The following is a 12,502-nucleotide window of genomic DNA, read 5'->3' on the forward strand; positions in this document are numbered from 1 at the left end:
TTACTGCCGGGAAGAGGGAATATTGGACTCAGATTACTGTCCAGACCCTGACCTTATTTGCAGTGATGACATCAGCCAATATTGGCATAGTCCTGGGAGACAGCTCACTCCCATTGGGGTTGGAAGTAGGGGGTGGAGCTGCTGCCAACTCTATATAAGGAGTTCAAACATGTGCCCAGGGAAGCTCTCCTGTGGCATCTCCAGCTCAGCATGGTTAAGGCATCAGGAATACTCATTGCATTGGGGGTTTGGGGCCTGTGCTGGTCTCTGGCCACTGTCAACTCTGTTCCTCTGTAAGTAGAGCTGGGGCAAGGGACAGAGGATTGGAGTCTGGGCTACAGTAAGATAGGGCTAGTGTGGGGGTCTTGGTCAAGTTTGGGGTCAAGAGTTACAGGTGCTGGATTGGTCCCAATGGGCCTAGACATCTGCCTGTGTTCTCTCTAGGACCAGTGCCCATGGGAATGTTACTGAAGGTGAGAGTGGGACCAAGCCAGAAGCAGATGTGATCGGTGAGGCGCCAACCCCAAAAGTCTATTTGTCTGTTTGTGCCTCTGCATTCTGTCATCTTAACTGATTTTTCTCTCCGCCTGTGCCTCAGAACAGTGCTCAGATGGCTGGAGCTTTGATGCCACCACCCTGGATGACAATGGGACCATGCTGTTTTTTAAAGGTAGGTGGAGGCTGGGGTTGGCTCATTTGGGACCTCAAACTTGGTTCCCTTCATAAGAGGTGTCTCCATTGATGGGAAATCTCAGGAATGATCTAAGGGTGTCTCTGACAGCCTCTCTGTGACTATATCAGTTGGCCAAAGGATTTTTCTGGGTCCTTCAGCAAGTATGGCTTTTTCAGATGAGTTCGTGTGGAAGAGTCACAGAGGGATTCGGGAGTTGATCTCAGAGAGGTGGAAGAATTTCATCGGTCCTGTGGATGCTGCTTTCCGCCATGGTCATACCAGTGTTTACCTGATTAAGGTACTGCTGGGCCAAGAACAGAACCAGGCTGGGAAGTGCTGGAATCAACACTAGAGGCCCTCTCCTGAGAGGCTCTGGCATGGAGCCCACACCAATGGCTGTTGGGTTTACTTCCCCTCTGCCTTCCTTTCCTGAAAAAGCTCAGGCTAAGGGAGTGTGAGTGCATGGGGGCCTGGCAGACACAACGTCCACTAGCTATCCTTCAGCTCTAGTCCTAGTTGTAGGCCAGTCTGCTACATCTCATCCTTTCCTTCCTGGTGACATCTTTCCTTGGATTCTGTGACTCAGCATCAGGTCCTTTTCATATGGCTGGACAGGCTGCTCCCAACAGAAGGGCACCTGGATGAAGTGTGTGAGTGAGGGATGAAATCTAGCCTACTGTGCTCATCAGGTTTCATGCCAGGGCCCACGCTGTGTATGGGCAGAGGAAGGGGGCTTTCTCCTAACTTGCCGAGGGTGCTGTGTGGTAGAGGCAACCCTGACTACCAGCATTGTTTTCCCTCCTGTCCCTTTTCTCTCTCCTCTCAGGTGGCCTGTCCTCAGCCAATGTCCCTTGTGGTTCCACCCTGGCCCTTTCCTGAGTGATCTCAGCCAGACTCTGAGGACGTTGTATTGAGGAAACCAGATCTAGATCTTTCTCCTGTGTTCCAATTTCTTTTATTTCTTTCCAATTTCCTGGCAAAAATCCCTTAGATGTTCCACAACATCTCAAATTCAGAATCCCACAAACTGAACTTAGCATCTTCCTTAGAAACTAACCCCCCTACCTGTGTTCCCTATTTAAGTAAATAGCACCACCAGGTGCCTGGTTCTACAAGCTAGATGTGTATGGGAACTCATGATCTAGTTCTTACATATCTTTTCAGGTTTGTCTCCTCCTCTGCCACATTCTTTCTATGCCAGCCACATGAGATTACATAAGTGATCTGCGCATACTGGCCTTCCTTGCGCTTGGGCTCTTACATGCTGCTCCCTCTGCTGGTAACACCCTTTCCTCACTTGTCCACCTGGAAAATTCCTGCTCATCTTTTAGCTGTTATGCCAAATATTTCCTTTTGACTGTGAAGTCTTCTGGAGCTTTTCTAGGCAGACCTAGCACTCTGCCTGTATCGCCAATGCACTCGTCATGCTTTCCACTCTGATGGCTGCATGGCCGGGACTGTAGGAACCCTTTATGCTTTTGAGCAGTGAGCTCCTCGAAGTCAAAGGCAAAATTTTGTCATCCCCTTTTCCCCAGTGCCTCTCACCATACCTGACAAACAGTAGTCACTCAGCAACTCTTTCTTGAATGAATGCAGAAATAAATGAACATCTGAATGGATGAATGGATGGATGATTATAGGATGACTGTTTGTGGGGGTATTTGCCAGGTTAATGGTGTTGCACATGAGTGTGTCATGAAAGATGGTAATAAGGACTGGATTTTCACAAACTGAGGGTATGTATTGTGCAAAAGGACAGCACACACTGATATCTGCTGATGGATTGAGAATGTGGTGAGCTACAGGAGGATATTCTGTCAGTCTAACTGATCAAAAATGTCTACATGAATGCAGAGTAGCAGTACACAATCAAAAAGAGACTTCTTTTGGATGCAGGGGGACAAAGTCTGGGTATACACTTCTGAAAAGAATGAGAAAGTCTATCCAAAGTCCCTCCAAGATGAGTTTCCTGGAATCCCATTCCCATTGGATGCAGCTGTGGAGTGTCACCGTGGAGAATGCCAAGATGAAGGCATCCTCTTCTTCCAAGGTCAGTCCAGGCTAGAATCCGAGTACCTGCAGTAGTGGAGGGTTGGTGGTGATTGGGTAATTGTGCCCACAGTAGTGGTAGTGTAGTGAGGGTGGTAGTGGAGCCACTGTATGGCTATTTAAGGAAGGAAAATGGAGAATCCAATTATGGTCTAGAGATCAAGTAAGGGGAGGGAGAGGAAGTCATTCTGGTGAAGGTACCTGGGTATAATTCTGCTAAAGGTCCCCATGTTCCCCATGACCCTCTGGACAAATAGACACTCCTCAGTCTCACGTGCAAGGCTCTCCTTGACCCAACTCCTGTTGATCCTCCAGTTTGAATCTTACACCTTTACATTGAATAGTAAGTTTCAGGAACTTTGCTACTTCCTGTTCCCTCAATTTTCTTCATGTTTCCAGCTCTTTCCTCTCTCCGGAGTTCCATCCCTCCCTCTTGTCTGTCCTGTAGCTCCTACTTGGGATTTCAATTCTGTGCTGTGAGCTGCATGTGACCAGTACCATATGTGGCCCAGAGAAAGCACAAAGAAGGGCATAACCCAGCCTCACTGAATGTTTGTTGATTGATTGAGCAAAGGTAACCGCAAGTGGTTCTGGGACTTGACTACTGGAACAAAGAAGGAGCGTTCTTGGCCGGCAGTTGGGAACTGCACCTCTGCCCTGCGATGGCTCGGCCGCTACTATTGCTTCCAGGGTAACCAGTTCCTCCGCTTCAATCCGGTCTCGGGAGAGGTGCCTCCTGGGTACCCTCTGGATGTCCGAGACTACTTCCTATCCTGCCCTGGCAGAGGTGAGAAAGCCCAACCCCTGGGACTTGCTAGAATACATCTACCTTCTCTGAGCCTGTAGACCAGACCCTATGTGCCCCAACTCTCACCTTGTCTCTGTGTTGTAATACCTCAGCCCCACCTTAGCCCCATTTCCATTTGGGCTCTTCCAAATTGTCCTCTTATGGGGAAACCCTCACACTCACCAGCCCCAGCTATCTCTTCCACCTCAATCTTGCTCTGACCTCTGGCCTCCCTGTGTTCCCCTTACCTATTTTTCTCCCCAGGACACAGATCAAGCCATAGGAACAGTACCCAACATGGGCATGAGAGCACACGCTGCGACCCAGATCTAGTCTTGTCTGCAATGGTGTCTGACAACCATGGTGCCACTTATGTCTTCAGTGGTGAGAGATACCTCCATACCTCCTCTCTGCCCCCATCAATTTCACTCGTGCCTCCTAAATCTGACACATTTCTTCCATTTTCCTCACTGCATCCCTTATTTTGTCCCCTGTGTCCCCCACTGTAACATGCCCTTTTGTATCCTTCATCTCCTCTGATGCAGATTTTTCAATCTTGTCTGTTAATGCCTATCTGTCTATCATCCAGCACCATCTCCTCCTGTGTCTGTACGCTCTGCAGACCTCTCTGGGCTCCTATGACTCTCCTTGTCCTCCTTGCCCATGGACATGTGCCTCCATGGACCCCTTTCTTTTGCATTTTCTGAGTCCTCTGGCTTTCACTGAATTTAGGCGTAGGAGCTCCATCTTTTCCCAGGTTTCTAGTTCCATGTACAGGCCTCTGGGCTCCTAATTGCCTGAGGATGAGATATTCCTATCACCGAGAAACAGTCAAGAAGTGTTGGCTCTCTAGACCTTTAGAGGGTGGATTTAAGAGCTTTCTCTGGCTGGTCAGTGTAAACACCCATCCCTTGATCTGTGGCATCAATAGATACCAGCCATCCAGTGATACTAGCAATGTTCTTGGGTAATGAAGCAGCTAGTGGTGAGCTGTGTCCCACATTTGAGAACACCTCCAAGAGGGGGAGTGAGCAATGACATTATACCCAGTGATCAAATACAAAAGGAGGGTAGTAGTAAGACTATCGAATAGTGAAAATACTCCTTTGCTCCTAACACCTGAACTAATAAAATCAGTTACAACTACCAAGTTTTATTGAAAAATGCAGTCACATGAAGAGCATATCTGCTTAGCAGGAATGCACGCTGTAGTGACAACATAGAGTCTTGATGAAACACACATCTAATAGTATGTATATATATATACATATATATATATACACACACAATACAGAAATATACCGAGAACGTATGCCGTAGTGAGAACATACAATTATCAGAGCACACAATGCTGATTAGAGCATGAGAGCATTTGGAGGATACTTGGACACACACACACACACTGAGGGAGAGAGAGAGAGAAGCTGAGAAAAGAAGCCACAGTAACCACACAGAAATGTATATATAGAGAATATAACCAGAGAGATCACAGATCATAGATCACAAAACTTCAAGTCCATGTGGCCATAAAGAGAATGCAGCTGAACTCCTAAATGCAATCTTCTATAGCTGTTATGAGAGTACACAGTGATGGAAAGAACACTACTATGGTAAAATTACTGAACTGAATTGAGTTGAGAACACATTGTCTAGTGAAAACACCAAGGTGACCCACCTATTAAGCACGGTGCTTAAAAAAAAAAAGGGCCAGCGCCGTGGCTCACTAGGCTAATCCTCGGCCTTGCGGCGCCAGCACACCAGGTTCTAGTCCTGGTCGGGGCTCCGGATTCTGTCCCGGTTGCCCCTCTTCCAGGCCAGCTCTCTCTCACTGTCCACTCTGCCTGTCAAAAAAAAAAAAAAAAAAAAAAAAAAGGCATGGTGCTGGTCATCTCTGATAAATCTTTCTCCTTTTTGTGCAAGGACCATCATGTTCTCTCCATCTTCTCGACACTACATGATTTTCTTAAAGGTATAGTTGAGGCTCCTGTGTCTACCTTTCCCCTCGGTTCTCTTCAATTACACATCTGTATCCCTCCTCCATTGAAATGGTTCTGAGCAAGGCCACCAGTGTCCTCCAACTTTCCACATCTAATGGTCAGTTCTGTGTCTTCAGCTGACTGCCTCAGAGTGGCATTCACCAGCTCACCACGCCCTTCCTCTCTGAAGACCTTTTTTGTATCTTGACGTCTGGTGTTACTCATCCTTTTGGGCCTCTTTTCTCCCCCATGAACCCTCACTCCCTTGCTGATATTGCCTGGTCCTGGGACTTTAAATACCATTGACATGCTGGTGACTTCCAACCTCCCCTCTTCGGCTTTGACTTTCCACTCCTTTGAGCTTCAGGCTCCAACTCAACTGACTACCTGACATGTTCCTTTGGTGCTGTTATGCACCAAAAACCTAGCCTGTCCAAACTGATTTCTGTCCCCATTGGATATACACACACACACAACATTTTCTCCCTAATCGTTCCCATTTTTGGAAAAAGAAACTATCAGCCACTCAGTTTCTCAGTCCTAAAAAGCTAGCTCATTCATAAAACCTTTCTTTTTCTTTCACTACCCTGACCAATATCAGGTCTATCAGTTTAAGCTGTCAGTTGTGCTTCCAAAATATAGGGTGGTGACCCCTCCACACCTCTCTGTTTATCATGCTGGTCCATGCTGTCATCACTTCTAAGCTGGACAACTGCAGGATATCCTGGCAGGATTCCCTGATTGCACAATTAAAGCTTCATGTGGTGCTCAACAGAAGCCACAATGATCTTTTTAAAAATAAGCTAGAACATATCACAGCCTTGCTGAAAACCTTCTCTTTGCTTCCTTTTCATGGTTAAAAATCCTTCCCAGGCCTGTATAACCTGGCCTCTGCCTCCCTCTCTTTCAAGCCACTCACCTGCTCCTCTGTATTCCAGTCACATCACCTTCTTTTTTTAGCTCAAAAATGATCTCTTTAGAAGAGCCCCTCATTCTCCTCACCTTTGCTCCATTATCCTGTCTTATTTTCTTTATAGCTTTTAATTCTACCTGAAAGCATTCTCTTTCTTTCTTTCTCTTTCTGATTGTTCTCTCTCAGTCTGGCAAGATCTGTGAGAGTAGGTGACTTGTCTGCCTTGTTGACTATTAAATTCCAGGCTCTAGAATGACAGTCAGTGCCTCTAAGGTGCTCAAAAATATTTGATATTCTTGCTATGTCCATAGCTCTGTTTGTAGCTGTGAACTGAGTATGCAGTGGTGATTGACATATCCACCTTCTCCTCTTCTTCAAGCTACCTGTGTAGGGTCTCAGCTTTGAGAACCAGACCATGCTGCTCTCTGTGCAGAGGAAATAAATGACGAGCTTGTAATCTATCAACAGCTAATACACTGGTTACCCTGCAACCAATTTAATGTGGTACTATGTGAAAATATGGGTTAGGCCATCAGATTTCATCTCTGAAAATCTGACCAGGGAAAGAGAACAACTGAGGGAGTCACCAGTTGGAGCTGAGGCTGAAAAATCATGAAGTGGAAGGAAGATGAGAAAGGGAAAAGAGGAAAGGTCATTTGGCTCTGCAGTTGAAATTCTGCTTAGGACACCTGCATCCCCTATCAGAATGCCTGGTTGGATCCCAGCTCCACTTCCCATCTGGCTTCCTGCTAACGCGTGCCTTTTAAGGCAGCAGACCATGGCCCAAGTACTTTTGTCTCTTTCTCCCGCATGGGAGACTCAGCTTGAGTTCCTGCCTCTTGGTTGTGGCCTGGCCCAGCCCTGACTGTTGCAGGTAATTTGGGGGATTAAACCAACAGATGGAAGCTCCCTCACCGTCTCTTTGCCTTTCAAATAAAAGTGAAAATACATAAATAAAATTTAGAAATAAAAGAAAGTGGGAGAACAAAACTGAGGTGCTGGGCTGACTACTCCCCCATCCTCCTGCCACCTCATTGGGACTGGAGAGCACAGCCAGAGTGAGAACACTCAGTGGAAATTTTTGGTGGTGCTTCCATTTTAACTTCTGGCCACCGTACCTCATTACTTGTAATCCTATCTTGGTACATGAACACCTGAGATACAAAGGGAGCCCCTGCCAAACTCCAAAGTGTGGGCCTTACCTGGAAACCTGACCACTGTTCTGCTTGCTGGCCTTCCCATCAGATCTCTGCTGATTCTAGTTCTAGCCGGCCCCCAGTGCCCCACACTGCTGACCAAGTGTTGCACACCTCTTCCTTCTTAGCCTCTGGATGCATCCTCTCCCTCTCTGACTCATCCCTGCATTTCCCCTAGCCTCTTGTTTGCCTGGGCTTTTACCACCAGCACTAGAGCTACCTATAATACCTCACAGGGTCCCACTACTGGCGCCTGGACACCAACCGGGATGGGTGGCATAGCTGGCCCATTGCTCATCAGTGGCCACAAGGTCCTTCAACAGTGGATGCTGCCTTTTCCTGGGAGGATAAACTCTATCTGATCCAGGTGTGTTTTGGGAAAGAGGCTTGGAGTTGAGAGAGTGGAATAAAAATGTCCAGCTTCATATTGATTGGGGTCCTTTGTCCTCCAGGACACCAAGGTATATGTCTTTCTGACAAAAGGAGGCTATACCCTGGTAAATGGTTACCCAAAGCGGCTGGAGAAGGAACTTGGAAGCCCTCCTGGGATAAGCCTTGAGGCTGTGGATGCGGCCTTTGTCTGTCCTGGGTCTTCTCGGCTCCACATCATGGCAGGTGAGAGGCTTCTGGGTGGTAAGGGGTGACTTGTTCTGCTTCCTGTCCATGGTGTAGATCTCCACCAGGGCACACAATGGGATGGATCAGGATTCCTGTGACATGGAAGTCATGTTATGTTTGGTGCCTTCTTCCTAGGACGGCGTCTGTGGTGGCTGGACCTGAAGTCTGGAGCTCAAGCCACGTGGACAGAACTTCCTTGGCCTCATGAGAAGGTTGACGGGGCCCTGTGTATGGAAAAGCCCCTTGGCCCCAACTCATGTTCTACCAGTGGTCCCAACTTGTACCTCATCCATGGCCCCAATTTGTATTGCTACAGCGATGTGGACAAACTCAATGCAGCCAAGAACCTCCCCCAGCCCCAGAGAGTGTCCAGACTCCTGGGCTGTACTCACTGAGGTGCCTTCCGACATGAATCTGGCCCAGCTCCTCCTCCCTGATTTCCTCACAATAAAGCCAGATTTCTTCTTCACTTAAATCCAAGTGCCTTGGTTGTTGAACAATCTTACTTTTTCCTTTGAGTTGAAAAGTTAATGATTTCTCTTTTGAGGCTCTCAAGCTTAAACAGGACTTCAGGAAGCAAGGAAGAGGAGGAATAAGGGACAAATCTCATTTCTGAGAGGGCTCCCATTCGCTGGTTCACATCCCAAATGCCCATAAGGGTTATAGCTCCCAAAGCTGGGAGCTAAGAACTCAATTCTAACTCAGATCTCCCACATAGGTGGCGGGAATCTAATCACTTGAGACATCATCACTGCTTCCCAGGGGCTGCATTAGCAGGAAACTGGAAGCAGGAGGAGGATCCAGGAATTAAACCCATGTATTGCAATTTGGGATGGAGGTGTCCTAACAGGTGACCTAACTGCTTATACTTGGGGCACAGATGACCCCAAATCCAGATTATAGACTGGCTTTTTCTAGACTATGTACACATAGTGAGCAAAAGAGGACCAGAATAGGAGGACAAATTGCTGAGTTTACACAGCATAGGGCAGAGCTAGGACTCTGACCCAATCTGCTAATAATTGACCAGGGCTTGGCCCCAAGGCATCAGGAACCTTAGGGCCAGGGGATAGCTCTGCTTGTGCAAAGTGGATTGGCTCAGAGTTGCTGTGCAGGAGCTTAACACCATACAGAAGACAGGCTTCGGTTGCCATGGGAGTGAAGTTGAGGTTGGTGAAACAAAGACACCAACTCATTGTCAAAGGTAAGTTGGAGAGAAGAAAGAAGGATGAATGAGAGACCTGATACCATGAAACACACTGATAGAACACAGCCTAAGGAATGGGGGCTGCTGGGGGATGGGCTTCCTGTTGGAGCCATAGGAGCTTGGTTAGCAGACAGGATCTGACCTACCCTTTCAATCTCCTGGATGTCTGTACCACAGGTGTTGCTTGTATAAAGATTGCAATGCTTGGTTCTTTTCTGGTCATAAACTGACCAAGGCTTTACGTCCCAAACTGCTAACAACCATTTGACTAATGAGTAGACTTTAACTGAGACCCTACACCTCTTCTATCTTTCCAACTTGGTTGAGGCTGGAAGTTGGTTTGTTTTAGGCTTAAAAAATAGCCCAAGGGGGCCCTTACTCTGAGCTTTCAAGTCCTAGCTTCAACTGCCTTCTGTGAAGTAGGTGTATTTCTAACCACCTTCCAATGACAATGAATATGGACTCAAATCCATTCCCTGGAGTCCCTCAGGAAGGGACCCTGTCAGTCAACTAAGACTGTGGACCCTGGCCTCATCTGGTTTAGGCCTTATCAGCCCCTCCTGACCTAACTGTTCCTTGGATTGTGAGGTTTCAGTGGTAGTAGATCAACAGACTCCTTTGCTGTGAGAAGCCAGGCCATGAACTGGTTCCATCCTTAAGAGCTGGGAGTAGGGAGAGGGTGAATGAGTCTGAGCTTCTCTGATTGGAATCCACTTAGGAAGTTGCTTAGGGCTGGGGATAGAGGTTAGGGGCCAGGCATCAGGGATGTGAGATCCACTCCTAAAGAGTGTCTCGAGCTTTCTCTTTCATCTCTGGTGGTGTCTGCTTGGTTTCCCCATGAGGTTGCCAGCCAGTCTGAGGGTGGAGATAAAGCCAGAGTCTTAGGTTTGGGCCTTATTAAGTCTATGAGGTACACCTGGGGCCACCATTGCATCCTGCAAGGGTGCTTATGGCAATCTAAATACTGACTGAAAATTCTGGTACTCAAGGTTAACTCCCTCCTCTCTGTTGATGGGGCAGTACTGTCTCCTCTTCCATGTCTCCTCCCACCTGTTCCCTGACAGGAAGCCTCAGCCTTCCTAGAGTTAACTCCCAGAAAAGGTTTGTCTCAGTCCACTTGGGCTGCTATAACCAAATCCTTTAGACTGAACAATTTATAAACAATAAAAACTTATTCCTCATAGTTCTGGAGGCTAAAAAATCCAAGATCCAGGCTCCAGCGGATTCATTATTTGATGAGGACTTGTGCTTCAAAGGCACCTTCTTGCCATATGCTTATGTGGTTGCTCTGCCCTCACAAGGTAGAGAGGAGACAAGCAGGACCAGCTTGTGGCACAACAAGGTAAATCTCTGCCTGCGATACCAGCATCCCATATGGGCCCTGGTTCAAAACCAGGTGCTTCACTTCTAATCTGGCTCCCTGTTAATGCACCTGGGAAAGTACCATAAGATGGCCTAAGTTCTTGGTCCCCTGCACTCACATGGGAGATCTGAATGAAGCTCTGGGCTCCTGGCTTTGGCCTGGCCCAGCTTCCTGTCATTGCAGCCACTTGGAGAGTGAACCAGTAGATGGAAGATCTCTGATTCTAGCCTCTCTCTCTCTAACTCTGCCATTCAAATAAATACAAACAAAATAAAATAAAATATACAGAAACCACTTTAGATGTTCCAAGTAGAGAATGATTTAACACAAGGAATTTTTTTAAAGTGTGTGTGTGGGGGGGGGGCAGCACTGTGGTTTAGGGGATTAAACCGACACCTTCAGCACCTGCATTCTATATGCTGGCAGTTCAAGACCCAGGCTGCTCGCTTGCTTTTTTTTCTTTCTTTTTTAGATTTATTTGTTTGTTTGAAAGGTAGATTTACAGAGAAGCAGAGGCAGAGAGAGAGACAGAGAAAGAGAGAGAGAGAGGGAGAGGTGTCTTTTTTTTAAAGACTTATTTATTTATTTGAAAGGGTTACATAGAGAGAGAAGGAGAGACAGAGAGAAAGAGGTCTTCCATCCACTGGTTCACTCCCCAGATGGCCGCAATGGCTGGAGCTGCGCCGATCGGAAGCCAGGAGCCAGGAACTTCTTCCGGGTCTCCCACACAGGTGCAGGGGCCCAAGGACTTAGGCCCTTCTAGTGCTTTCCCAGGCCATAGCAGAGAGCTGGATTGGAAGTGGAGCAGGTGGGACTCGAACTAGCACCCACATGGGATGCTGGCACTGCAGGCGGTGGCTTTACCTGCTAACCCACAGCACTGGCCCCTGCTCCTCTTCTGATCCAGCTCTCTGCTAATGCTCCTGGGAAAGCAGCAGAAGTGGCTCAACCAGCATCATATTGAATGGGGAAAAGTTGGAGGCATTTCCACTGAAAACTGGCACCAGACAGGGATGCCCACTCTCACCATTGCTATTCAATATAGTCCTAGAAGTGTTAGCCAGAGCCATCAGGCAAGAAAAAGAAATTAAAGGGATACAAATGGGAAAGGAGGAAGTTAAACTATCCCTATTTGCAGATGACATGATACTATATATAGGGGACCCGATAAACTCCTATAAGAGACTACTGGAACTCATAGAAGAGTTTGGTAAAGTAGCAGGATACAAAGTCAACGCTCAGAAATCAACAGCCTTTGTATACACAGACAATGCCAGGGCCAGGGAAGAACTACTAAGATCAATCCCATTCACAATAGCCACATAAACAATAAAGTACCTTGGAATAAATTTAACCAAGGAGGTCAAAGACCTCTATGATGAACATTACAAAACACTAAAGAAAGAAATAGAAGACGACACAAAAAAATGGAAAAACTTGCCATGCTCATGGATTGGAAGAATCAATATCATCAAAATGTCCATTCTCCCAAAAGCAATTTACAAGTTCAATGCAATACCAATCAAAATACCAAAGTCATTCTTCAAAGACCTAGAAAAAACGATGCTGAAATTCATATGGAGAAACAGGAGACCCAGAATAGCTAAAGCAATCCTTTACAATAAAAACAAGGCCGGAGGCATCACAATTCCAGACTTCAAGGCATACTACAGGGCAGTTATAATCAAAACAGCCTGGTACTGGTACAAAAACAGATGGA

At 46.9% G+C, this 12,502-nt stretch overlaps 1 protein-coding gene across 1 annotated transcript; it reads left to right on the plus strand.

Annotated features, from left to right (window-relative positions):
- Positions 1-208: 208 nt before the first annotated feature.
- HPX (hemopexin) lies at positions 209-8,687 on the plus strand. Its single transcript, NM_001082760.1, is given in 10 exon segments — positions 209-293; positions 445-509; positions 599-670; positions 850-971; positions 2,570-2,723; positions 3,297-3,509; positions 3,774-3,893; positions 7,831-7,961; positions 8,047-8,209; positions 8,348-8,687. Coding segments are annotated over 10 exon segments (1,383 nt in total). The 5' UTR covers positions 209-210; the 3' UTR covers positions 8,608-8,687.
- Positions 8,688-12,502: the final 3,815 nt, after the last annotated feature.

This window comes from Oryctolagus cuniculus, chromosome 1, assembly GCF_051225735.1.
Source record: "Oryctolagus cuniculus isolate XC-2025 breed Fujian yellow rabbit chromosome 1, ASM5122573v1, whole genome shotgun sequence".
Lineage (NCBI taxonomy): Eukaryota > Metazoa > Chordata > Mammalia > Lagomorpha > Leporidae > Oryctolagus > Oryctolagus cuniculus.